Source organism: Emys orbicularis, chromosome 10, assembly GCF_028017835.1.
Source record: "Emys orbicularis isolate rEmyOrb1 chromosome 10, rEmyOrb1.hap1, whole genome shotgun sequence".
Classification (NCBI taxonomy): Eukaryota; Metazoa; Chordata; order Testudines; family Emydidae; genus Emys; species Emys orbicularis.
In genome coordinates this window covers 50,794,596-50,822,424 of record NC_088692.1, presented here as the reverse complement: position 1 = coordinate 50,822,424, position 27,829 = coordinate 50,794,596, and the positions used below count along the sequence as shown (strand labels likewise).

At 45.9% G+C, this 27,829-nt stretch overlaps 1 protein-coding gene across 1 annotated transcript; it reads left to right on the top strand.

Moving 5' to 3' along the window:
- Positions 1–187: 187 nt before the first annotated feature.
- On the top strand, positions 188–27,829 carry SCAMP2 (secretory carrier membrane protein 2). The gene is made up of 9 exons (XM_065411544.1): positions 188–325; positions 9,843–9,923; positions 11,356–11,445; positions 13,937–14,054; positions 18,523–18,651; positions 19,256–19,415; positions 20,134–20,235; positions 24,997–25,114; positions 27,066–27,829. The coding sequence occupies exons 1-9, from the start codon at positions 269–271 to the stop codon at positions 27,210–27,212; spliced, it is 1,002 nt and encodes a 333-aa protein (XP_065267616.1). The 5' UTR covers positions 188–268; the 3' UTR covers positions 27,213–27,829.

Here is a 27,829-nt window from a genome sequence, read left to right as displayed (position 1 = left end):
CTGCGGCGCGGCGTCAGACAGACGTTAAAACTGGCCCCGCCCGCGAGCGCGAGCCTAGTCGCGTCTGTTCCTCCTCGCGGCGTATGCGTCGCGATTCATCCAGCCCGTGAGGTCACAAACTCTGTTTGTCACGTGACAGAAACTAGACGCCCCTCCCGGACTGTGAGCCGGGCGCACGCGCAGTCTCGCTCCCGGAAGTGTCCCGTTCCCAGGGAGGAGGAAGCGAGCAAGCGGGGAGGGCGGCGCAGGCACGGAGTCGGACCCTGCCATGTCGGTCTACGACACCAATCCGTTCGCCGACCCGGTGGACGTGAACCCCTTCCAGGTAGGAGAGCGCGTCCGGGCCGCGCGGCTCCCCGTCCCCTGCCCCACAGCCGGGACGTGGCGCTGAGTGAGGGGCCGCCTGCCAATGGTGGGGCCGCTTTGACCCGCGCCGCCCAATCAGGAGCGAGAGGGCAGGACTGATGGGGGCGTAGGGGAGGCCCGATCCTGTGGGGCTGTGCCAGCCCGTTGGGAGCCCCACGTCTGCGACGCGTATCGGGGGTGGCGGGGCCCAGCAATAAGTCGGGGGTGGGGGCACAAAGCTGCTCTGCCCTCCCCCCCCCCCCCCAGTGCCCCGGGTCTGCCCCATCTGCTCTCCAGACTCCATTCCTCCCACTCCACCCTTGGGAGCCCCTTGGCCCGTGCTCCACCCTCCCCTAGCGCCACAATCTGCCTGGTGCGTACTGTTTGTGCGCTCCCGTCTCCGGTCTGTACAGTCTACGGGGCCTAGTTCACCCGCCCAGCAGTGCCATGCACCTCACCTGCCATGCAACTCAGAGCCCCCCTTCTTGCAGCCCTAACCCAGCAGGACACTGCTCCAAGTCGCAGTCCTGGGTTAGGGCATGCCCGGTGGGTTGGGAGAAGTAGGCACTGGCTGGGACAGTGACGGGCTCCTGCTTTTGCTAGTGGTTCCAGGTGCAGCTCCTATTGGCTTTTCTGGGTGTTGCAACCATGGCAGGATTAGGCCTTAGTTGTCATACACAAGTACAGCTAGGCAAAACGTTTGAGAACCACTGATCTAAATTAATCTGATAACGCATTATTTGTATTACGGCCCCTGCTGAGAGGAGAGCCTCCATTGTGCTTTCTGGTATTACATACACGTAAGAGATGTTCTCTGTTCCAAAGAGCTTACAATCTAAATAGACCAGACAGACAATGTGTGGGAGAAAAGTAGTAATATCACTCCTGTTTTACAGAGAGTTAAGCAACTTGCCCAGGGTTATGCAGGAAGTCTGTGGGAAGAACTGAACTCAGGTCCCATGTATTAAACACAAGATTGTCCTTCCTCTTTTACCTTCTTGAAGCTTATCTTGGGAAATAGTCTTTATTAAGAACAGACACTGTATTTCAAGTGCAGCTGTGTCCTGTGGCCCCTTTTAGGAATGATCACTGTCTCTTTGTATTTCAAGGGCTAGTGGTTCCCAATCTTTTTGAGCAGCTATTTCCACTTATTAAGTTAATATGTTGGCTGTATCAGCCAGTGCCTGCTGTCTCCCATTCAGTTATGCTGGCAGTCACCCACCATATGGTGAAAATAAGGTTTGTAACTGGCCAAGCTGAGTCGTGGATACCTTGTGCCACATTCTCCACTTACTGTAACCAGTTCTACGTTGGAGCGTACACAGCAGTGTGAGTGAGAGGAGAATCAGGCCCATTGAATGTGTGTGTGTAAGTGAATGGGAGTCGGTCGTGGGACAGTATTAGGACGTAGTATCGAGGCTCATAGTGTACCAGCATTGCCTGATCTACGTGCATATTCTTGTGGTAAATGTGCATACCATGCTCTTGGTTCAAAGAGCGCACACTTTCTTTCTGCAGAACTTATTCTAACGAGTGAATGAGACATTAAAATCTCTCTGGATGTACATGACATGGTGTCAGTTACTGTGGTACAGGAAGCTCTAGCAACACTGTATTGCAAGTGTCAGGACAGAGTTGTAGATGTGTTAAATATTCCTCTCATAGTTGCATTGCTGTACTGTGGCATAACAACTGTTGGTTTGTTTCACATTCTGTGTTGACTTGTGCAATGTTATGTCCATATGCTCTAGAGGGGTCCTTCTCCTCTGGCAATACTGCTCAGCATACAGAATTAAATGCATACTCTAACAGAGGTTTAGCCTTGACAGCCTAAGAGAAAGGACTTCTTTCTGAGGTGCTTTGGGATCCTGCACACTCTTGTTGCCTGGATTCTTTCTATGCTGAGTTGATGTCTGTGTGCGCTGTCTTACAACCTGCATTTATTTACCTAGGGAGTTGGTGGGGGCTCCAAAAACAGTCTGTTGACCCTGAGTAATATGGCTGTAGATGTGAAGATGGATGTTAACACTTCACATTTCAGAAATCTAAAAAAAGTTCTTTACCTTTATTACATGACAGAAAAGTATCAAGGCATAACAGGAAGCTGTATCTTGGTGCATATCCTCTTATTTTATGTACAGCTTTTATGGTATTGAAATCTGGTGAGCCAGCAGTAATTAAAATCTTAATAACAAAAGATTTTGATTTAATTATAAAGCCAAGGGGAGTAGGAAGCAGAAATAATCTTGTGCATACCCAAGTGAAAACAGAAATATTTGCTGGGGTGTGTTTGAGAACTAGAAGTGGCTTGTGATTTTTTTTTATCACCTTTATTGGGCAAATTTAGTGGCTTGGAAATATGGATATTGTCCATTTGCATACTGGGGGCACGTAAATACTCTGTTGGTTTGTGCATCATCATGCTGCCACAGAATCATTGACCAGACCGGGCTGTGCTTGAGTTTAGCCCATTGTTCAAACAATAAGATAGATATAATCTAGAGCCAGGTGACTCTAGGATGGCAGTCTTCTACTTTTTTTTTAGTAATCCACGTAAAGCAGGTGAGAGAGGAAGTCAGAGGTGTGTATGTGTGCTGGGTGTCTGCCAAAGGAATGCTTTCCATTCCTGATGAATAACTTGTTTCTTACATTCCTTCTTTCCCTGCAGTCAAAATTAGCTTAAATTGTCTGTTTTTTTCCAGTGGGGTTCTTATTCATCCACTGTGAGGCTTCTTGGGGGTGGGGGTGGGGGTTCTGTCTCATGTGACTAGTATAATATAAACTTTTCTGGGCATGCTGTGTCTAATGTAGTGAGCAAGCTGGGGAAAAAGATTTCTGATCACTTGTCCACGGGCGGCTGAGGCTTCACATTTGGTTGTCTGACAAGAAAATGTGCTCATCCTAATTTTAAGTCTGGTATCATTAAGTAAACTAAAACAAAATATTGTAGTGTGACTGTAGCAAAGAATTAAGTCACTTTTTTCTAACACTGAACAAAGAGCTTTATTGAAATTAGAAAAATAGCATTATCACTTAAGCTTGTCTGTAACTTCTGCCTACAACTTTCCCCAGCCCTCATCCAACCTGATTTCCTATTACAGATTTAAAGCAAGGGTACAGATATCTTCACAGTTGTTGCTGTAGTTGTCTAAGGACATTTCTTTGCATTCTGCATGTTCTATTTTGGACTGTTGGGTCAGGGTTTCTCATTCATGTTCTCTGTTTTCTAAAGTGAGTGATTCTCACTTGAGTTTATGTTCAGTTTTGTGTTGCTTTAATATAGATGAAAATGCCACTGCCACCAGCCATCTGATGGACTCAGAAGAGAGCCTATGTAATTTATTTCAATTTCAAGTAAAAACTCTAATGGCTAAATAACTCTATAGACATTAGAGAGACAAGGTGGGTGAGGTAATATCTTTTATTGCATCAGCTTCTGTTGGTGAAAGAGACAAGCTTTGGAGCTACCCAGAGTTCTTACACAGAGCGCAGATCTGAAGAGAGATCTGTGTAACTTGAAAGCTTCTCTCTTTCACCAATAGAAGTTGGTCCAGCGGAAGTTATTACCTCACCCACCTTATTTGTCTAATGTCCTGGGGCCAACACTGCTACCACAACAGTGCAAATAGCTATAGATGTTGTCCATCTGATTTGAAATCTAGATCATGGTTATGCAGAATAGCACTAGTCCAGTTTGGCATTTTGACAATTCACATATTGCGTTAATGGGCCAATTCTTTATCATACTTTTAATCCCTTAGCCAGTATGTGGATTCAAATAATTGAAACCAGGTATATGATGGTGGTGGTTGCCCGATAGTAGCTTTGGACACGTAGTCCCGAATTTTCTGCAGCTTTGCCCCTGAAGCCCCAGCAGTGTACTTACCCTTTGGGTTTGTCATGCCAAAGGATACATTTTGGGCCTCAGGAGTCAGGTTCAGGACTGTCTATTGCTCTGGTTTCTGCAAAGCACTTCCTAGCTCTTGCAAACCCTCAAACAACAAGGTATCTTTTCCTTGATAAGTGGGAGATTTAATTCATAGTACTGAGAAGGTCAGTCGTGAAGTGCACTGTACACTCACAGATGTGCCTGATTTGATCTCCTGAAATCTGACTCTGTTTCTGTGGTATATTCCACATAAATGACAGCCAAATGACTTTTGCTAATTGCCCCGGCAACCCAGTATACATGGCAGATAGCGCCAGCGTAGCGCATGTTTGCCTCAAAGGTGTAGATAAGAGCTTGAAGTCTCCAGCATCCTTCGGGACCTAAAAAATAACATTTAAAATTATAGTCAAAATAAATTCAAATTTCTTAAGAGGGTGGGATAATCTTTTGAGATACAGAATAGCAAGTGCAAGATTGTGACTGATGCCACGGTCAATAACAGCATGAGGAGGCTTTTGCCTTTACTTGAGCTTACGCACTGTCTACATCAGGGGTAGGCAATCTATGGCACGCGAGCTGATTTTCAGTGGCACTCACACTGCCCGGGTCCTGGCCACCGGTCCGGGGGGCTCTGCATCTTAATTTAATTTTAAATGAAGCTTCTTAAACATTTTAAAAACCTTATTTACTTTACATACAACAATAGTTTAGTTATATATTATAGACTTCTAGAAAGAGACCTTCTAAAAACGTTAAAATGTATTACTGGCACGCGAAACCTTAAATTAGAGTGAATAAATAAAGACTCGGCACACCACTTCTGAAAGGTTGCCGACCCCTGGTCTACATGAACACCTCTACATTCAAGCCAGCCAGTTGAGATGTGAGCTCTTCCGCCTTGATCTCCACAACTCCTAAAGCTGTCAGAATCACAAAGGTAATAAATCAGCTGACCCAGATTCCAGGTCTTACCAGAAGAGAGTACAAGTTTCCTGTCCTGCACAAACCTGATGTACTCTAATTCTTGCTCAGCCACAGAAGTTTTTGGATCCATCAGCTAGCACAGTAATAAAACTAGCTTTTTGTATGTATTTGTGAGGCTTGCCTTTAAAACAAATACACAGTCTTTGCAACTGAGTCTCTAAAAGCTTTTTAATCTGTGTTAGTAGAGTTTGGTCCAAGATCAAGGCCATTTGGGGCTTGCAAACTGCAGCGTAATGTAAATAACTAAAATCCTTTTTTATTGACTATATATGGAAAGCTAAACAAGTAAATCTGAGTCTCCTCCATGCATCTCGCAGAGCAATCTAGTAATATGCTTCTTGTGAACAAAGTGACACCATTTGCTTCCATGCGTTTCACGTGAGCAGCATGTGGGGAATGAAAAGCTCTTACTCTCGCTTCAACAGACTGACATTATCAAATTCTTCTTGTACTTTCTGGGAACTACCAAGAATTTCATCTTTCGGATGTGAAACCTAGGGATCGCTTACAATGACTTCTAGAAAGTGTTTGCTAAATCAGCAGCTCCCAAACTTTATTGGTTCACATACCACCTTAAATAATTGTCAGGTGAATTGATGGAACATCAAACTCAGATACCCCAGTTTGGGAACCCCTGGTGTAAATATCTCATACTTTTAACAGGTTTTCACAATGCTCCACTCTGCCATGTGCTTTAGGCTTATAGGAGCCAGAGCCCTCAGTAGTATCCTCTGCCTGAGAGCTTTTTCCCCCTAAAACCCAAACACATTGCAGTTTATTTTAGATCAGCCAAGTCTTCACATCTATAGTTGTTAAACAACTCTGATCTGCAAATTAAACTGCCTGGCCCTGGGAACCACAACTAAGTGTGCACTTTTTAAAGGCTATAAAATAATATTAAAAGTCATCTCTCTCTCTCTCTCTCAAAGTCGACTCAAACTATTTTGCAGCAGCAAGTGATCAAAATTGTAGCTTTTTACTGCTGTTATACCAATAGAATAAAAACCAGCAGGATCTTATTAAGAGGGATAAGGCAAAGATGCCACATTTATTGTAAATATAATGATAAAGCAAAAGATAAAAGTAAACAATGTTGTTTGACTACTTATTCCTATTACTACTTATTCTTTATACACACACATATATAGATAGATAGATAGATAGATTTATTCACACAATCATTCATTCAAGTTTTGTATAGGTGTTATAGTTACCAGCCTAGAAGTTGCTTATGCCAAGTTACTGGCCAGGTAGCTTGGTCATGAGGATGGAGCCGAGTCTGTGTCAGATGCATCTGATGCTCCTGGAGGCTGGCAGCAGAACCAGAGAGACTCAAAGTCATCAGTCTTTAGAGTCCATTTTTATAGGAATTAATTCCTATGTTAGTTTATGGGAGCTGTTTCATCCTGCTGTTGCTGACTCAATCAGCAGATGGCACACATTCCTGTCCAAAGTGGCACATTCCTGGTGGCTCCACATTGTCCGAAGTTTGTGTTTCTCATCCTTCCAGGTGATGGGGTGGATCCCAGTTTACCCTCCGGGGGTTTTCTGGTCATCCACTTGACACATTCTTCGGCCGATGGATACTTTCTTTCTAGGCTGGCACCTCCCTAACCATCCATGTATATCAAGCATTCATCAGCATACATTCCATACCTTAACCATATTTTAATTTACTGTCTCCACCACTTTCAGAGTGTGTGCTAATTCATTTGAGACTCCCGGCCCTTTAATCACAGAGGGTGGGGGGGTCTGTCCTAGGAGCCGTTGAATGAAGTGAAAGTCACTTAACAGCTTATAGGCCTGGTCCCCACTAAGCCCCCACTTCGGACTAAGGTACGCAAATTCAGCTACGTTATTAACGTAGCTGAATTCGAAGTACCTTAGTCCGAACTTACCGCGGGTCCAGACACGGCAGGCAGGCTCCCCCGTCGATGCCGCGTACTCCTCTCGCTGACCTGGAGTACCGGCGTCGACGGCGAGCACTTCTGGGATCGATTTATCGCGTCTGGTTTAGACGTGATAAATCTATCCCGGAACATCGATTGCCTGCCGCCGGACCCTCCGGTAAGTGTAGACGTACCCACATTGTATCAATTACTTTAAGAACAAAGTCAGTTAACTTGTTTGTAAGTTTTACATAGTAGTAAAGTATCTTTCACAGGATAGATACAATCAATGGTTTTTACAGACAGTAGCTTACAAGTTTTAACAGAAGACCCAAGAGATTTTTGTACTCGGTGAAACTGTTGGATTTTAAAGTGTGGGGGACAAATTATGAGGGGGTCACTGTCACTTGGGGGAATCACTGTTAGTACCCTCTTTAATATCCCTACACTGCAACTCCGAATCTATGCTGAGGCAGCTCAGTTCTCTTTGCAGCACTGCAGCCCCTCCAGCCTTGGGTGGGTTACAGGAAACCCAACACTTTTTACTGCCCAGATAGGGATTCTGAGGTATAGGAAGTTTTTTCCAGCTGGATAGCTCAGGTTCTTTGAACAGTCTTACCTTCCCATGCTCCTAAAAACTTTGTTCCTGATGTGGTAGCCATCTGTTGGACCTTATAGTTAGTTTGTGTTAGCTGTTAGAACATGGCAGCTACCATGTGCTAACTAACATGTTTTAAAAGTCTAGTGTAGACAAGGCATACTGCCTTCAAGGTGTGTAAAACTGGTCAAGTTAAAGTGTGGGGGGAGCTAACACATCCTCATGTTACACCTAAGTCCTAGTCTAGACAAGAATCCATGTCGTCTGGAAAGGAAAGACAAGTCAGAAACCTTTCTTTTTCCTTCTCCTGGTAGAAGCTGACCAGATTCTTGTTAGCTTCACTTTGCTACTTGGGAAAGCCATGAACAGACGCAGAGAGGGTAGGACTACCTGTCCGTGCACTCAGGAAGACAGCTCTGTCAGAGTTCACATGTGGAAGGTCTTCTTAGGATTACAAAGGAATAGGAATTGAAACTTTGATTTTAAAAAAGGCTAAACGCTGCAGAAATTGATGGCTTCGGCTCCTTCCTTCCCCCAACCCCTCCAGCTCTCCAGGGCATTTGTGGTTAAATCCAGTGAAGGTGGATTGTCAGCACACTTGGTTAAACTGGTGCTTTTCTTCCACATGTGCTTCACCCTAGGGATCATGACTAGAACATGCACCCTTTGTTCTGAGAATCCCCTGCCTGCAGAATTGCTGACATATATAGATTCCCTGGAATGTTTCTGCAACCCTATTCTGCCTGGTGAATGCAATTCAGCATCTAAGAACCTGTGCCTGTTTCTGAGACTTCATCCTGGAGTGATTCATAAACTTGTGTAACCAGTTAGGCAGGGAGTGTCTAATCTCTAGGGATGTCTAAAGTTACTCATTAAACGGAGCTTTTTATACACATTTGATCAGAAAGCTGTACTGGAAGGCAAGAGACCTATCTACAGTATGTTTGAGACAAGTCAACTGGCTTTCCCAGGGTTTACAGCTCTGACGTTATGGAGCTTACCCAACAGGAAACTTGACCAACCTTTACATATCTGAATCCGCTCTTCCTCCTCCCCTGCCCAGCCTAGCAATTACTTTTTGCCCCATAACAACAAAAATAAAATGGCTTGTGCTGATAGGTTGGTTTCTGGAGAGGAGAAAGCACCTTCCTTAAGCAGAACTCCAGAGATAAAATTACATGGCTGTTCCGTTTGTGAGCAAGGCTTCTACAGAGAAGCAACTGTACCTCATTCTACCTTTGGGAGAAAGAATGCTTCAAGGTCAGCAGCAGTCAGTGTCTGGCTATTAAAGGGAGAACCTTTAGCAAAGCACAGCCTTGCTTTATATACCTGCTTTCATACAAACTGCATCACACGAGACTTGGGTTAAATAATGTGCAACAGCGGGAGGAAGAAAGTTGTCTTCAGAAGAGATACAGGGAGGTTTTGCATAGCAGTAAGGTTACGAGAAGGGACCAAAAGGAGACTGGTACTGAGTGGAGGAAGGAGAAACTGACTCTCCAACTGAAATCTGGGTTTGAACCTACGAGTATGATAGTGTGTTCAGTTAACCTGAAATCGTAGCCTCACTCTTCATAGCTTTTTTGCCTTGTCAGAATGGCTGCTTTGGGAGATAGTTCGGTAGTCCAGAAGAGGGCTGCATGAAAGCAGTTTGTGGTAGCTGATGTCTGTCACCTAGCATACCTTTCTACCTGAAAACCTGTTCAGCTGCACTCTGCTGCACTTGATTGAGACTCTGTCATCCTGAGGGCACTGGAGCCTTATGCGAAGGCAGACTGCAGCGTCATCTCAGCATGGACTACCAGTTTCTTCAGCTTTACAAAAGGCTTCAGGGTAGCTGTTATCTAGTGGGTAAAGTTCAGGGATGAGAGGAAATCTGGATCCTAGTTGCAACTGTGCTGAAGACTGATCTCAGGCAAATTAATCTCTCTCTGCCTCAATTTCACTATCTGTAAACTAGGTAAAAAGCACTAAGTGTTTGCCACGTGGTATTGTTTTCGGAAGCTCTAATCAGTCACTGGTTTTGTTTAACTTGACAAATGTAAGGAACATGTGGAACTGGTTGTTTAGAGGCTGTGCCTTTTTTCCCCTTTAACTCCTACCTTTGTCTTAAGCGCCTTTCCCCTTTCTCTTTCAGGATCCCTCAGTGACACAGCTGACACATGCTAACCAAGGCGGCTTGGATGAATTCAATCCCTTCTCCGAGAACTCCCGGCTTGTATGTGTCTCATGTGATTGCACAAAATATCTACATACCTGTTGTATCAGGCACCTGGGTCCCTTGATAGAGGGGACTATAAGATGAATGAGGCATTCATAGATCTGTCCCTACTGGACAGTGACCGTGTTACATGCACAATACACTTCTCATGAGACCCCCAAGAGCAGAGCACTGGTGATCTGCCTGCAGGAATTCTCACGGCCAAAGCAATCCCAAAGTGTGAAACAGAACAAGTCTCATGCCAAGGGACGTAATTAGGGCCATACCAAATTCGCAGTCCATTTTGGTCAATTTCATGGTCATGGGATTTTTAAAATTGTAAATGTCACGGTTTCAGATATTTAAGTCTGAAACTTCACAGTGTTGTACCTGTGGGGATCCTGACCCAAAAGGGGGCCATAGAGGGCGTTGCAAGACTATTGTAGGGGGCTCGCGGTATTGCCACCCTTACTTCTGCACTGCTGCTGGCGGCGGCTCTGCCTTCAGAGCTGGGCTCCTAGCCAGCAGCTGCAGAGCTACCTGCAGCTGGGGGAGGTTCCCGGAGATAGGTCTGACCTGGCCCTGGGAGCGACCCCTATAGGGGAAGAGGAAGTCCCATCCTTCCCCAGCCTGGCCGGGACTAGTATCCAGAGCATGGTAAGAGCCCCCAGCCCGGCCCCTCCTCTACACTAGCCAGATTTCACAGGGAGATCAGATTTCACAGTCCGTGACGCATTTTTCACAGCCATGAATTTGGTAGGGCCCTAGACATAAGAGTCAAGATCAGTTTCTCTGTTGGGAGAGGGATTACTGCTGTGATATCAGTGCCAGCTGGGTGGTTCGGAGCAGCAGTGACCAGCTCCAGTACTGTTGTGGGTACAGGTATGGAGTAGCAAGCAGGGACGCTGGAGAAAACCAATAATCACTATTTAAACAGTAGATCAAAGCGCCATTGGTCTCTTCTCTGGCATGTGATGTTACCCATAATACTTGGGAGGCATCAGTCTCCATACAGTAAAACCTCAGAGTTATGAACACCAGAGTTACGAACTGACCAGTGAACCACACACCTCATTTGGAACCGGAAGTACGCAATCGGGGAGCAGCAGAGACAAAAAAGCAAATACAGTACAGTGGTAAAAGTAAACTACTTAAAAAAAAAAAAAGGGGGGGGGGGGGGGAAAGCAACATTTTTCTTCTGCATAGTAAAGTTTCAAAGCTGCATTAAGTCAATGTTCAGTTGTAAACTTTTGAAAGAGGTTCTGACAGATGGTTCAGAAACAAAAAATAAAGATGCTTATGCAGGATGGTGCCTGGTGTTCCTGGGACTCCAGGCCTGCCTTCCAATTTGGCACACACCTACTTGAAGGCACTTGGTGTTCAGCGGTTCCCAGAGCTAATTGAAGCAATGTGTGTAATGCTCATTTGCTGTGTCACTCTCTTTGTCTAGACAAATGGAGCTCAGACAGTTCCAGCAACGCAGCCTGCTGGCCCTTCGCAACCCGCTGTCCTACAGCCATCTGTGGAACCCACTCCACAGGTAGTATACCCAGCCACCACCTTTCTGCTGAATGTCTGGAGAGCTCACACCGTGGCTTCCGCTAAGCAGAACTGTTGGAATACAAATGAGCCTCTATGCATCTTACAGGCCATCAACAAGACTTTTCTATAGGGATTGGATTCATTTGGGTGGGGTATGGGAGGCTGCAGCTGACCAACTCTGCCCTCATTTGTATTTATTACATTGATTGGCATTGCAATGGGGAATATTTAATAGCCTTGTAAATAATTCAGAGAAGTAGACAATGTAAAGCCCCCATGTCTTTCCCTCTGCTACTGAACCTGACTCTGTTTTTTGTCCCATTCTGCTTGGCCTTCTCGCACAGTGCCACCTATAACTTGTTAACGGTGTTAGCTTAGTTTCAGGGAGTGAACAGCCACACTCTGCTCTGTGAGTGTGGACACAGTGCAGTTGTGTGTTGCAGCTGCTGCTTAGACAGGCCAGCAAGTACCAGCCGCCCAGGTTCATCTCAGCGAGCAAGAATTCAGAGAGACAGAGGCTGCTAGAAGATTTCAGTTCTCAGAATAGCAACAAGGTAAAAGAGATCCAGGGGAAGGTAGGCAAAGTACAGAGAAGAGAGGGGGCTTCACTGCCTTTTTCTTGGACCTCCAAAATCTCCTGTCCCAGGTTGGGAGGTTCCCTCTCTTTAGACTCTGAGTGTTATCGCCATACTCCGTAAACCCCAGGAGCCCACTCTCTATTCCCCTTCATTGTAAGGACCTCTTAGCTTTGCCTTTACCCCTCACCCCCTGAGCAGACTTGGGCTCCTGGCTCTTGAAACAAATTGGTGCTAATTTGGAAAGGATCCAAAACGGGTAATGAGAGAGACTCTTGGGGAGAGGGAGTTTTTATCTTGTTTGTTTTGTTTAAATTATCTTAGTGCTGGTGAAAGGTCCCAGATTAGCAGCTCTGAAGCCCTCTAGTTATCCATGGCCGGGGGGGCGGGGCAGCAGTGCAAGCTTTCCCCACCAATATGCCCTTTTAAGGGGGAGACTGTCTTCATGGTTCATTCAGCCTTTGCCCTCTCTGCTGAGTGTCAACTGGGGAAGGGGGTCATGGTGTGGGTGTTTGTCTCCCTTCAGTCCCTCGTTGACCAGCAACACATTTCAGAGACCACAGAATGGATTTCAGGGGGAAGTGATTCAGTCATAGCTGGTCTGGGCTGAATTTAAACCCAAAACCTAGAGCTGAAAGCCTCTAGGAGACCCAGGAAGAAAGCATAACAGCTAAACTAGAGCAACAAAAGGATATTGGCCCAGAAGCACCTGCCAAGGTATTAACACACAAGCCTCTGGGCATGCTGGGATTTTCAGTAGTTAATGTGAGGACAGCAAAAAGTAATGGCCTCAAACGAAGAGGAAAAGTAGAATAATTTGCCAGAGAAGCTGTGGAGTCTCAGAGCCACAGGATCTGTTCTGTGCCCAGCTTTTAAACTGTCTCTTGGAGGAGCCCCTTTAGCGTGGCAGAACCCCAAGGGATCCCACTCCTTCCTTGAGGCTTGGTCATGCAGCCTCGCCATCTCCTAGACTGAGTGTCTAGGCTCCAGCCCTCCTGTTTCACACCATGAGCTCTGCCCAGCGAGTCCAACTGAAGTAGACCGCGTAGAGACTTGTCCACTCTTCAGGGACTAATGCAGTATTTGCCCAAGCCAGTATTTGCAGTGACACCCAAGCAGCATTTTCAGAACAGAGTAGGATTTTTCAGTCAGCTGGAACACGGCACTGGAAGTCCCTAGGTTAGCATAGAGAAATGAAGGTTAAAGCTGAAACCGTTCTGGCCAAGCCAGCCCAATTCACAACCAAGCTGTAGTGAGCTCCATTTCAGGCTCTCTCTCTCTCTCTCTCTCTCCCTGACCTCCATAGTCAGTCCCAGGAGAGCAGCCAGAACCAGAAGCCCACGCTGTATTCCTTGCTGGTCACCTCCCAGTCTTTGTTCTTCGGGCAGGGCTATGCATGAGTCATTGAAGCTTGAACTGTCTCTCTGGACCCCTTGTTAATCTGAGTCAATTTCAAATAGTTCCTTACCAACTCCATTCCTCCCAGAGAAGCGAGGTGACACATACACCTGTCTCCCCTATGCAGTTCCAGCAGTATTGTTAACCCTTTCCCCCCCCATTGGGTAGCCATGCAAAGTAGAGAGGGAAACTGAGGCACACACAGGCTTCATAAAAATATTCCAGAAGATTCCCACTTTGTCAGAGTCACCCTCACAGAAGAGTTGGGCAGTGAGAAGGGAACTGCTGGTGGATTCTGTAGAAATCTATTACTAACATCCTACCACGATGCAGGCAGAAAGCTGAAGGAGATCTCAGACCAACCATGAATGTTCTGCTTCTCAGATGTCCTCAGCCTTCTGAATGTTGCTGGAATGCTCATTAGTGTGTGTGCATCCCCTCTTCCCTTAGGAAGGGACCCTCTCCCCACTGAATGGCTCTTTGGTTCTGATTGCTTTTCGGTGACTCTCCATGCAGGCTGTAGCCTCAGCAGCCCAGGCTGGACTCCTTCAGCAGCAGGAGGAGCTGGAGAGGAAAGCAGCGGAGCTGGAGAGGAAGGAGCGAGAGTTGCAGAATAATGCAGCAGCCTTTAACCGTGAGTAGTGTTTCTTTCCCTGTCTAAGAATCCTTTCTGTGCGTCACACCTGTCTAAGCCCGAGTGTACAAGAGTTCCCCGTCCTGTGCATTCTGCAGGGTGTCAGACCCCATTATATTGTGCTGGGGCTGAGTTTGCATGAGAAATGTCTAAGTGTCACAGCAATGGAAACTTGCACACACTGTTTTAATGCAATTCTGAGGCATCCCACAAGGGGGAGAGTGATAAAAGCTAAAGGCTGGGATTCAGGAGACCAGCTGTGTGTAACCTTGATCCAATTGGACTTTGTGCTTCATTTTTCCTATAATGGTGTGTGTGTGTGTGGGGGGGGGGGGGGGTACTGCTACCTATCTCCGTTAGACCACGTGATACCTCTTACCCATTTGTCTCATACACATGCTGATGTTCTCAGGCACTCACCTATAAGTGGCTGTTTTATTATAGGTGGAGTTTGTGGTACCATCCATAGTTAAGGTTGCCTGACACTTTGCATTATAAGTTCCTGTTTTCAGTTGCTTATAACTTTGCCAAACTTTTACTGTTCAGGCTAAAATTGTCCGTGCTGGGTGTGTGCCTCAGGCTAAATTTTTTTGGAAAGTTTTAGCTAAAATGATTCAGTGATTTCTGAGAATGAGGTTCAGGAAAAATTCCTTGTTTTACCCATGTTAAAATATTATTGAAACTGTCTTGTTAGGAAGCTCTGTTGCTCCATGCTTTAGCAGGATAGTTAAAGTTCACTAAAATTTGGCCAATTTTGAGCCTCTGAAAAAACTGTTGGCACATGTTCAATAGAGCCTTGTTAGTTTGGCAGCAAAATTCTCCAAAGAGTCTGTACTGAGCATACTGCATCCCAGAGAGAGAGAGGGCATAGGAGGAAGGCAGCCAGAGGGCACAAGGAAAGAAGGGTCTATAACCACTAGACTTCACATCCAGGAGCCCTGAGTTTCTGTTCCTCTGCTGTCAGCAAAGAACTGCAGAACTCACTGGCAAAGTCTCTGTCTCATTCCCTTCTAGTAGCTGGTCCGCACAGAGGATAACAGCCTGCTACTACTTCCAGTTACACTGTTAGCTCAAGTGGTAGAGGTCCCTTCTGCAGATCTAAAGGTTTGAAGCCTGTTGATGACTCAAGCTGGTGGTCAGTATGGTTCCGCATAATGGGATTTTTTTCAGGTTTTTTAAAAATTAGGAGATTGTAGCCTTAATCTTTTAACAATTTTTTTTAAATGCAGAGTCAAGCACTCAGGTTAGGAAATGGCAGAATTAAGGTTGCCTGTGTAACTGTATTTCAGCCCCCTTGTGCATACCCACTGATAGTCTTTAATTACATAATCACATACTAGTTTTTCTATGGGACCTCTGCCCCTTTCACTGTATAGGATGGATGGTGCCCTGGGAATGCAGCAGGGTTGTGTGTAATGAAGGAGACTGTTGTCTGTGGGACACTTGCCTTATTTGTTGTAGAGGTTGGAACGTGTGTAGTGAATGAGAGAGGCAAGGTGGGTGAGGTAATATCTTTTATTGGACCAACTTCTGTTGGTGAGATAGACAAGCTTTTGAGCTACATAGCTCTCTCTCTCTCACCAACAGAAGTTGGTCCAGTAAAAGATATTACCTCACCCCCCTTGTCTCTCTCGTATCCTGGGACCAACACGACTACAACTACACTGTGTACATATAGTGAATGAGGCAGAGGATTGCAGGAGAAGAGAGGTGGTCCTATTGATAAGGAAATACAATCCATTTCTCCATGGTGATATTCTATCCCTGCCTCTGCCACAGATTTTCTGTGTGATGCTAGTCAAGTCACTTAAAACAAGCTTTTCACAGTTGCCCACTAATTGTGTGTTCCTCAACTTTCTGGATGCACAACATGAGACACCTAGAGCCAGATTTACAGAAGTGCTGAGAGCACACCACTGCAACTGAAACCAGCTGGAATGAAATTTTTGTGGTGAGCAGTAAATTCCTTGAAAAATGCATTTTTTGGGGCACCGAAACTATTTGCAAATTCGGTGAATAGTTTTGGCCAAAAAAAAAAAACCCTGAAGAAGAAACCTGGAACAGAATACAAAGTGTACAGTGCTTACTTTATATTATTTTTTATTACAAATATTTGCACTGTAAAAATGATAAGAAATAGTATTTTTCAATTCACCTCATACGAGTACTGTAGTGCAATCTTTGTTGTGAAAGTGTAACTTTCAAATGTAGATTTTTTGTTCGTTTGTTACATTGTTTTGTTTTTGAGTGCAGTTATGTAAAACTTTAGAGCCTACAAGACCACTGAGTCCTACTTCTTGTTCAGCCAATTGCTAAGACAAACAAGTTTGTTTACATTTATGGGAGATAATGCTGCCCACTTGTTATTTACAATGTCACCTGAAAGTGAGAACAGGTGTTCGCATGGCACTTTTGTAACCGGCGTTGCAAGGTATTTACGTGCCAGATATACTAAACATTCGTATCTCCCTTCATGCTTTGGCCACCGTTTCAGAAGACATGCTTTCATGCTGATGATGCTCGTTTAAAAAAAAAAATGTGTTAATTAAATTTGTGACTGAACTCCTTGGGGGAGAATTGTACGTCTCCTGTTCTGTTTTACCTACATTCTGCCATATATTTCATGTTATAGCAGTCTCAGATGATGACCCAGCACGTGTTCATTTTAAGAACGCTTTCACAGCTGATTTGACAAAACACGAAGAAGGTACCAATGTGAGATTTCTAAGGATAGATACAGCACTTAACCCAAGGTTTAAGAATCTGAAGTGCCTTCCAAAATCTGAGAGGGATGCGGTGTGGAGCATGCTTTCAGATGTCTTAAAAGCGCAACACTCCGATGTGGAAACTACAGAACTCGAAGCACCAAAAAAGAAAATCAGCCTTCTGCTGGTGGCATCTGACTCATGATGATGAAAATGAACATGCATCGGTCTGCTCTGCTTTGGATTGTTATCGAGCAGAACCCATCATCCGCAGGGACACACATATTCTGGAAAGATGGTTGAAGCATGGAAGGACATATGAATCTTTAGCGCATCTGGCACATAAATATCTTGCAATGCCGGCTACAACAGTGCCATGCGAACACTTGTTCTCACTTTCAGGTGACCTTGTAAACAAGACGTGAGCAGCATTATCTCCTGCAAATGAAACCAAACTAGTTTGTCTGAGCGATTGGCTGAAGTAGGACTGAGTGGACTTGTAGGTTCTAAAGTTTTACATTGTTTTATTTTTTTAATGTAGTTATTTTTTGTACATAATTCTACATTTGTAAGTTCAACTTTCATGATAAAGAGATTGCACTACAGTACTTATATTAGGTGAATTGAAATACTTTTTTTACAGTGCAAATATTTGTAATTAAAAATAAAATATAAAGTGACCACTGTACACTTTGTATTCTGTGTTGTAATTGAAATCAATGTATTTGAAAATGTAGAAAACATCCAAAAATATTTAAATAAATGATATTCTGTTATTGTTTAACATTGCGATTAATCTTTTTAATCGCGTGACGGCCCTAATGCTAAGTACTCTGGGAAATCAGGCCCTAGGTGTCTCACATTAGGCGCCTTAAATTATTGGACACTTTTGACAACTTTGGCCTTAATCTCTCTGCCTCATTTTCCAAACTGTAAAATGGAAATAATGCCACCACCTTTTCTCACAGGGGTGTTGTGCAGATAAATTAATGTGACAGCCACACATTGAATGAGGACAATACAAAGTAATATTGAATACCCATTCACTGAACAAGGCAGGGGGGAAAATAGTATGTGATCATGTAATTAAAGACTATTGTAATGCATACACACAAGAATGCCAAATTAAGGTTGCACAGGTAACCTTAATTCTGACAATTCCTAACTCGGATGTTTGACTTTGCAGCCTTAATGTTCTTTTATTGGAGTTTTTTTAATGTAATTTGATATAGTCTCACCTGAGTACCTTCCAGTAGCACACTAAGCAAAGTGGGTGACCTCTGTCACGTGTGGCTAAGGATGAGAATTGTGTGTGTAGTGTATCGTAGTGTTTAGATTCTGGTAGGGGGGTTTGTGTGTACTCCCTGCTGTGTGTGTGGAAGGCAGTTCCAAGAAGTGTGCTCCGCACTTGGAGCGGAAGATGGTGAGGTTTGTGATGGTCCTTTGTCCCTGCGGGGGTTTGTTCCACAGTCTCGGCCGAACCCCCATTGTATCAGAGACCTCTAAAACAACACCTGGCCCATTTCACTGGTTCCTAGCAGTGCTTATACATCCATGAGTGAAGCCACTGATGCAGGTTCACTTCTAAGGCTGACTATTCAAATGAAATTTCTTGCCATGGTCTGGTTGCTACATCATCTTCCAAGGGTCCAGTCTTAATATATACTGACTATTAGTCTGCTTGCTTGTGAATTATCGTGCTTTAGTGAGTCTGTCGAACCAGGGAACTCTCTTGAGGGATCTCTCCTTGTTTCCTTTTATAGCGAGACAGAACAATTGGCCACCCTTTCCCAAGAAGTGTCCAATCAAGCCGTGTTTCTATCAGGACTTCTCTGCAGACATCCCAGCTGATTACCAGCGAATATGCAAGATGCTGTATTACTTGTGGATGTGTGAGTAAGCACCTATAACTGGCACAGTTGGGGAAATAGTGTTGTGGCTGTAAAATCCTGGTCCTCTGTTTTTTAAAGACCGATCTAAAAAAGACTCTAGTTTAACCCCAAGTTATTGGGCTTAATGCAGGTATTTCTAGATGAAATTCTATGGCCTGTGTTATGTAGGACTACATAATCATAATGGTCCCTTCTGGACTATAAAATCTATGAATCTGAAAGGATGGTGGATGTGTTTAACTATAATGCATCAGGTAACCCAAGCTATGCTCCCCTCTTGGTGTTTATCAGCCTGTCCACCTAAAGTAGTAATCATGTGGGATGTTGTAACCACATCCCCAGCAGCCAGTTAAGAAGAATTAAGACTTTAGGCTGGAGCAATAAGGAGCAGTATCAGATGGGACCCTTACAGTAAGATCCACCTTTCCATGCAGACGGCCCTCAACAGGGAAGGGAAATGCTGAAACTATGGCTCACGTGCTACCTAGTTTCTATAGACACTGTTGTGCATTGTGGTCCATGAGAGGGCAGTGATGCTTTGGCACTTTGTGGATTTTCCGAGAGATTGCTAATCTGTTTCCTTTCTTTCTCCCATCCTGAACAGTTCACTCAGTTACCCTGCTTCTAAACCTGCTTGCTTGCCTGGCATGGTTCACCGACAGCCCACAGAGAGGAGTAGACTTTGGTCTCTCAATTCTGTGGTTTATTTTGTTCACCCCTTGTGCTTTCCTCTGTTGGTATCGACCCATCTACAAGGCTTTCAGGCAAGTACCATTTTTCAGTTTAACAGGGATACAGCCGTTACTGGGAGGAAGTGCTGTTTAATCTGATCATCATGTGTTTGCCTGGGGGATTTTTCAAGTCTTCAGTACATTAGATAGACCAAAACCTCCCTTACAGACTGGATGTTGCGGGTATGTGCTGGTGGTGTGGAAGAGAAATTGATCTTCTTTTACTCACTCTGATGAGCTTAGACTGGATAATCTTAATGGTCCCTTCTCACTTTAAAATCTACAACCTATCGAGATGGATGTAGTGAAAGATCATCTGACTGCGGCTAAATGTACCATATTAGATACAGTAGAAACCTAACATAACTGGGAAATCCCTGTCAATGAGACATTAACATAGATCCAGTGTCCAAACCCCAGCTGATTATTTGGTCCTAGTTACTATTCATGTTCAGAAAATTCTTGACAGTAGTAGCCCAGTAAAGCAGACTGGTTATATAACAAGTATTGAGGAAGTGGGCTTTACCATCATACATACCATACGGAATGAGTGAGTGCATATTGCAGCCACTGTGGTTGATAATTCTCTTGCTGCATGGCTTCCTCTTGGTGCCACAATCCCTACCCCTCATGCAATCTTCAGCTGGAGAAGGGTTCGTTGCAGTTGTTACCCGTTTATTTACAAAATGCTTTTGTGATTTGTATCATGCGTCTGTCCTGGGTTTCACTCACCCCATCTCTCACCTTGCAGGTCTGACAGCTCCTTCAGCTTCTTTGTGTTCTTCTTCATCTTTTTCTGCCAAATTGCAATCTACATCGTCCAGGCAGTCGGCATTCCTGGCTGGGGGGACAGGTAAGCATGGCTTACTGCGTGTGCAATGCAGCCCTGAACTGGCACCTTCTCAACAAGACTGCAATTGTCTGAAGAGTTTCTGTTTTGTGCTTTTTGTTCTTAAAGCTGTCTGTTCTCTTCCATTTCTTTCTTGGTGCACGGCTTCTGCAGAGTTCAGCAGGGTGCCTTTCTCCACCACACTCCCTATTTTAGTCAAGTCAAAGGCATGCATCTCCTCTGCTGATATTGCCTGACAGTTTCCAACCACTCCTTACTGTGCTGTCTCCTGTTCTCTTTATTTCTAAATGTCTTTCTATGCCTATTTGGTGCCACATCTTCAATGAAGACCTTGTCTGGCTACTCTCTAAAAAGCCACGTAGCCTGCTCTGGTGGAGGCGATGTTCTACAGATCAGTATGTGCTAATAATCTAAAGACTGGGTACCAGAATCCATCTGTTCGCAGTTCTGATCCCCTGTAAAATGAGAGACGGGCTAATGTAGTGCTCATCTTTAAAAAAGGGAAGGAGGAGGATCCGGGGAACTACAGGCCAGTCAGTCTCACCTCAGTCCCTGTAAAAATCATGGAGCAGGTCCTCGAGGAATCAATTCTGAAGCACTTAGAGGAGAGGAAAGTGATCAGGAACAGTCAGCATGGATTCACCAAGGGCAAGTCATGCCTGACTAACCTAATTGCCTTCTATGACGAGATAACTGGCTCTGTGGATGAGGGGAAAGCAGTGGACATGTTATTCCTTGACTTTAGCAAAGCATTTGATACGGTCTCCCACAGTATTCTTGCCGGCAAGTTAAAAAAGTATGGGCTGGATGAATGGACTATAAGGTGGATAGATCATCAGGCTCAACGGGTAGTGATCAATGGCTCCATGTCTAGTTGGCAGCCGGTATCAAGCGGAGTGCCCCAAGGGTCGGTCCTGGGGCTGGTTTTGTTCAGTATTTTCATTAATGATCTGGAGGATGGCGTGGACTGCACCCTCAGCAAATTTGCAGATGACACTAAGCTGGGAGGAGTGGTAGATCTGCTGGAGGGTAGGGATAGGATACAGAGGGACCTAGACAAATTAGAAGACTGGGCCAAAAGAAATCTGATGAGGTTCAACAAGGACAAGTGCAGAGTCCTGCACTTAGGATGGAAGAATCCCATGCACTGCTACAGACTAGGGACCGAATGGCTAGGCAGCAGTTCTGCAGAAAAGGACCTAGGGGTTACAATGGATGACAAGCTGGATATGAGTCGACAGTGTGCCCTTGTTGCCAAGAAGGCTAATGGCATTTTGGGCTGTATAAGATGGGGCATTGCCAGCAGATCGAGGGACGTGATCATTCCCCTCTATTCAACATTGGTGAGGCCTCATCTGGGGTACTGTGTCCAGTTTTGGGGCCCCACACTACAAGAAGGATGTGGAAAAATTGGAAAGAGTCCAGTGGAGGGCAATAAAAATGATTGGGGGGGGGACCCTAGGTTTGTCTAGTCTGCAGAAGAGAAGAATGAGGGGGGATTTGATAGCTGCTTTCAACTACCTGAAAGGGGGTTCCAAAGAGGATGGATCTAGACTGTTCTCAGTGGTAGCAGAGTACAGAACAAGGAGTAATGGTCTCAAGTTGCAGCGGGGGAGGTTTAGGTTGGATATTAGGAAAAACTTTTTCACTAGGAGAGTGGTGAAACACTGGAATGGGTTACCTAGGGAGGTGGTGGAATCTCCTTCCTTAAAGGTTTTTAAGGTCAGGCTTGACAAAGCCCTGGCTGGGATGATTTAGTTGGGTATTGGTCCTGCTTTGAGCAGGGGGTTGGACTAGATGACCTCCTGAGGTCCCTTCCGACCCTGATATTCTATGATTCTTAGTGTGTTGGCTGCAAATTCAGCTGAGACAGAAGTGGGTTATTTTTTATTCCAGCTTTCTTTCCCCCCCCCTCCCCCCCACACACACACAGTATTCTTCGCATTATCCATGTGAAGAATAGTGAAAAGGTCAGAGCTGGGAGTTTAGTTGTGGGGGCACCTTCAGGTGACAACTGCAGTGAAACCACAGTCTGATTTTGCCCACAGCCTGGAGAATGGCTCCTGGGCAAAGTCTCATCCCTCCCTCTCCTGGTTCTTTGACCCTGTTGCTGCCTTTTGAGTCAGTCGGAGCTCCATTTTTAGTCTGACTTGGGCAAGCACTCTGGTTCCCAAGAACATATTGATCTGTAGAGAAAGTTGCTCCCAAGCAGACAGTATTTTCATCAGTGGCTAAATAGTGTGATTTGTGTTTAGCTAGTTAAACACAGTGGAAAATACACAGCTAATGAAACACATCAGATATTTCTTTCTCGCGAATCACTTCAGTCTCCTTTGGCAAAAGATGATCTAGTTTATTTAGCAGTTAAAATTAAATGCCCTTTTCTAATGTTGAGAGGAGGACCTTTGTCCAAATAGATAACTCTGGATTCTAGCTAGGTGTCTTGGTAGTCCTAGCCCTTTGCACTTTATCAGGGATATGGCCGTAAGGAACTCTAGGGATTAATCTCAGGAACTGGCATCTACTAAGGAGCTTTTTATCCAGCTCTTGCGCTGTGCTCCTTCATCCTATTTTCTTTGTTTCTTCCACTTCTCACAAATATTTCCCCAGCCTTGCAAGACTCTCATGAAAATACTGGCCCAGGCTAGAAATCTACTTGCTTGTTCTTTCCCATGATGATAAGCTGGCGAGTAGAAGTTTACAAGAATGCTTTATCCATGAAGGTGTTTCAGGTGTTTTTGAAGGTCCCAAGTGCTTTGATTCATGCATGACAGCAGAGCCAGACTAGTGTGGGGGCTCTAACCATATGCAGAGGATATCTGAGGCAGGCCAGGTTAGCATAATGCTCTGTGCAGGTGTCAAAGAGACTGCTTCTGAAAATGAGTGAGTCAGAATTGCTAGAAACAAGTGCCCCAGCTGCATTCTGGGCCTCAAGTCGCATAATGTTTACTCTCTGGAGTTGGATTTTGTACGTTTCTGTGACCGTGGCCCTGTGATTCTCCTCCTTTCCCAAGTCCATGGTGCTTTTTCCCATTCCTCTCCAGCTAGCAACCATTTGTGTGTGTGTGTTCCACACTGGGTTTACTTTTAGGGTATGTCTACACAGCAGTGTAAACCCGAGCTCAAGCCTAACCCCCCTTGCGTCCACACACCAATTGTGCTAATTTAGGGCTTGGACCTAAGGTCCCAGGACCCTGAAGGGCTGGAGGGTCCGAGCCCATGTTAAGCTGGGACCTAGGGTCTGAGCCCTATTGCTTTCCTGTGCGCACGCAGCCCCGTCTTGACTTGGGTCCCAGAAGTTCTCCAGACATATCCCAGAGTTCCCAGCGACAGAGGAGTGGCAGTGCAGGCAGCCAGCGCAGCAGCCAGAAGCGCCATTACTGCCTAGCTGAGAGTGCTCTCTGATCCTGATATGGCTCCTCGCTGGTGCATGGACATTGCCAGGAGCAGGGAGCAAAGCTGACAAGTGGGTGGCAGCTCCCAGCTGCCAGGATGTTGGGGGTCATCCCCCCCCCCCCCGCCCCCCAGCCATGCTGAGCCGGGAGCTCTGCCGCTCCCCTCTGTGCAGGCAGCTGCTTGGTCCCACTGCGCTCTGTCCCTTGCTCCCAGGCCCCCCCGCCATGCCTGGGATGCATTCACTGTGAATGCAGTGAGTGGGAGCCAGCCCCCAAATTTCCCCCCAAGGGAACCCTTATCCTTGCCTCCTGGGGCATGGTTGGGGCAGGGATAAGGGATCCCCAGGGCTGCTGGAGCACACTGCACTCCAAGCCCTAGGGATGCACTTCACTGCTCCGCAGCCAGCAGCAGCGGGGGGGGGGGGGGGGGGGGGCATGTTTTTCCTCTGAAACCTACGTTTTATGTCAAACTTCAAAACAAATAAAACCAACCAGCCAAAGACACCCTTCATTGAACAGCCCATTTTAAAAGTTAAGAATTGCAAAGTTTCAGTTTAATAGTTTGACAGCCCTGGAACCTGATGTCCTAATTATCCTCAGAACAGTGGCACCTGGGGATTTTTCCGCCACTGTGACTCAGCCTAGAGCCCACTTCTCAGATTCGATGGTAGTTCAGTATAAAGCCTTCTCACACTGCAGTCATTCTATTGAGAGGAGCGAATTATGAGCTGATGTACTTGTGCTCCTTATGGGCAACTGAGTCCCATCAATAGCAACACCACAATTAGGAAACAGGGTGGGCAGTAGAGTTCCCACAATGCACCACCTTTCTAGGGCTAGAATGTCGACATAGGGGGTGGGGGCTAGGCACCCTGGGGTAGGGTTACTTTGACTTGGGTCCGTGCACTGCAGTGTGGATGCCAGAGCCCTAGGTTTGAGCATGGGTCTGAAAATCCTTAACCTAGGGTGAAAATGCAGTGTAGACACCGAAGCCCATGGTTCCCTGATACAGGTCAGCTGACTCGAGTCCCACTAACCCTAGGCTTACATTGCTGTATAGACATACCCATACTGCACTGTGAGAAGGGAACTGCACAAGGGAATGGGAAGGCACCTCAGTGATCCTTTTCAAAGCTAGTCTAGCATCTAGAATGGGTAACTTCCTGCATGAGACTAAATTCAGTAAGGAACTTTTCCTGTGGTCTGATATTCCTGCAGCAGCTCCACTTGGCTGCATGTCCTCTATGGTCCCTCAGTCCTCTTGTCATCAAATAACCCGAGTAACCTAGGGCTCTCCCAGAGTCTTGTCTATTCTCGTGTCCCTGTGTATACCTGATACTCTTCATGTGATGAGCCCTCTTTCTTACAGTGGTTGGATTGCAGCTCTGGACGAGACACGAAAAAACTGGGCTGTGGCCATAATCATGATGGTGGTGGCCGCATTCTTCACGCTGTGTGCTGTCCTCTCACTCTTCCTCCTAAAGCGGGTAAGTTACTGAAAGACAAGAGCAGCTCCAACTTAGATCCTGCATCCTAGGGCAGTTCACCACCAGTAGCAAAGTATTTCCAGGTATTGAATCATAGTCTCTTCTAGAGTTTTGTGGTTCGTAACCAGCTTAGTATCGAAGGAAGGATGAAAGTAGCAAGTTTGTCAAGAGCTTTTGGAAAGCATGTTTTCCTGTTCCTCCTCCTGGATTTGTACAAAGTCCCTCGCAAGAAGCTGTGATGGAAACATAAGTAATCATGTGGATGGGAAACTAGATAAGAGACTGAAAACGGAATAGGTGGTCTGTTTTCTATACGGCAAAAGGTTACCAGGGAGGGGAGGCCCCCACAAGACCAGCATTTAATATCTAGAAAAGCAGGGAAAGCAGTGAGGTGGCAAGATTTGCAGATGCCATTTAGGTGAATTGAGACTAGAACAGATTGTCAGGAAGTCCAAAGGGACCCAGACACAGTAGGAGACTGGGTACCATGAGGGCAGATGAAATTCAGCACTGACAAATGCAGGGAAGTGAAACTGCCAGGAATCGCATGAACTGGTCTTAGACATTGTTGGGTTCTAGATTAATTGTAACCACTTGGGAAAGCTTGGGCTTCATTGGGGATGGGTCACTGAAGGCCTGTACTCGGTCAAAAAAGCAAACGATGCCCTGATGCATAAAGCATAGGAAAGAAAAGAACATCGGTAGGATCCTGCCACTCTGTGAATGAGGTAAATGGTCCAGTCTGGCCTGCAGTACTGTGCCTGGCTCGGTACAGCAGGGGGTGGAAAAGATTACAGCTATGCAAGAGACTTCCATACCAAGAGTCAGTGAAAAGATAGGGACTGGTTAGTCTAAAGAGGGGATGTGGTAGAGGTAGACAAAACAATGAATGGGCTAGAGAACAGAAATCTCATCTCTCTCTGATCACACTTTTATCCAGTGCATAATTGACCTGTTCACTGTCCCAAGATCTCAATGGGGCCAAGAGCTAAGTAGAATTTCAGAAAAGATCAAACGCTTACATGGATCGTGAGAACAGCCACAGTTACACTAGATAGGCTAAAATATATAAGGGCTGTGAATCTTCCCGCTTCGGGGAATGCGCCACTTGTTAGCTTCTTCCTAGCCCATCAGTTATGGGCACATTATTCCATAATTACCCATCATGAAGCTTCTTGGACCTTCCCCTGAAGCATTTGGTCTTGGCCAGTTTTGGAGATGGGACACTGGGCTGACCTGGGAAAGTAATTCTTACATTCTTCTGCCAAATACTTCAAAACCATCACCACCACATGGTGCCCATTTAAACTATACCATGGTCTGCCCCCTGCAGCCACGAACCAGTTTCCCACCCTCTACAGCCTGCTGTCCGGGAAACACATCTACCTCCTGCTGTCCCAACTTTGTTCCAAACATGCCCCACCTGCCTTCCTCCTGCAGTGTCTGGATGAAAGTTTGCCAGATATCAAAGGCAACTGGGGCATCTTGGAGGTGGGGGGCGGGGGGGGGGCGAGTGAATTCCGTAATCTCCTCCTCCTTGAGTTCTAAATGACTCCTGAGATGTCTGCCTCTGTGACACCAAGTACCAGCATACCCAGGTCTCTTGTGTGACACAGTGTTCAGGGGTCAGGCTTACACGCCATTCTTCAGTTGCATGGAGGTCCCTGGTTATTCATCCTCCGCTGAGTTGAGTGCTCTAACTTGTAATGTGTGAGGATCTCCTCCTCCTCAATCTTCCACAGCTCGTGCTGGATGTGATTTGGCTGCCAGCCCCTTTTTTTGCTGGTGGCATCCCTTCATGCCTGCGAGGCTAGCTAGCTATGGAACTAGGGGGAGAGGGATTTGCTAGCTTCCTGTGTGCTGGCCGGAGGTCCTGGAGAATCCCATAGAGAGGTGGTGTTGGGGCGAAAGGGAGAGTCCTTTGGCTGACTGATTCTCTCTCCTTTCTCAGGTGCACTCTTTGTATCGCCGGACAGGAGCCAGTTTCCAAAGGGCCCAGGAAGAGTTCTCCCAAGGCATCCTCACCAACAGGAACTTCCAGAACGCAGCTGCCGGGGCCGCTTCTTCAGCTGCACAGGGCGCTTTCCGGGGAAACTAGCCCTTCCCATGGGCGCCACCACCGTGCCCCCTTCCCCTTCCTTTTTCATCACAACCTGATCTTAAGATGCACTTTCCACGGCACCATGCTAACTCCACGACGCCGGCTGCGGAGATGAGAAGAGGTCTCCGTAGCTTCAGCTCGTCTGCATTTCTGGCGACTAGTTCTTCTTTCCTTGCTTTGGGCGGGGGGGCTAGGTAGGGAAATATTCTCTTTAATCAAATATAGCTCTCCTTATCCAGGACAGGTTTGACGTTTCTTTTACTACCTCTCCTGCTTGCCCGTGCTCCTGTGATAGAGAGAGGAATCTCGTCACTTTTTAGCAACTCTTCCACTGGGCTTTGCTCTGAAGGATTTATTTTGTAACTTACATGAGGTGGGTGTTAATAATAAGGGCGGAAGCTGCCCTTTGTTTGCAACATTTATGCTAATTAGTTCTTGACCTCTTACTGCCTGGCTCCCATGGGGTCTGGTTAACATGTGGCATAAAGGGGGCTGTTGGGAAACTGCTCTTTGCCATCCCATCATGGTGCAAATCTCCCTCCCGCTTGTTTTTTCTCACCCTGGGGTGAGGGTCCTACCCAAGATTGTATTATGGAATCTTATTCCTGTAGCCC

What these genes read in the sequence shown, in the direction of transcription:
- SCAMP2 (XM_065411544.1), top strand. Translation starts at nt 269, where the DNA reads ATGTCGGTCTACGACACCAATCCGTTCGCCGACCCGGTGGACGTGAAC. An exon ending in TCTCCGAGAACTCCCGGCTT is followed by an intron (nt 9,924 to 11,355) that starts GTATGTGTCTCA and finishes CTCTTTGTCTAG; the next exon opens with ACAAATGGAGCTCAGACAGT. An exon ending in TAATGCAGCAGCCTTTAACC is followed by an intron (nt 14,055 to 18,522) that starts GTGAGTAGTGTT and finishes TTCCTTTTATAG; the next exon opens with CGAGACAGAACAATTGGCCA.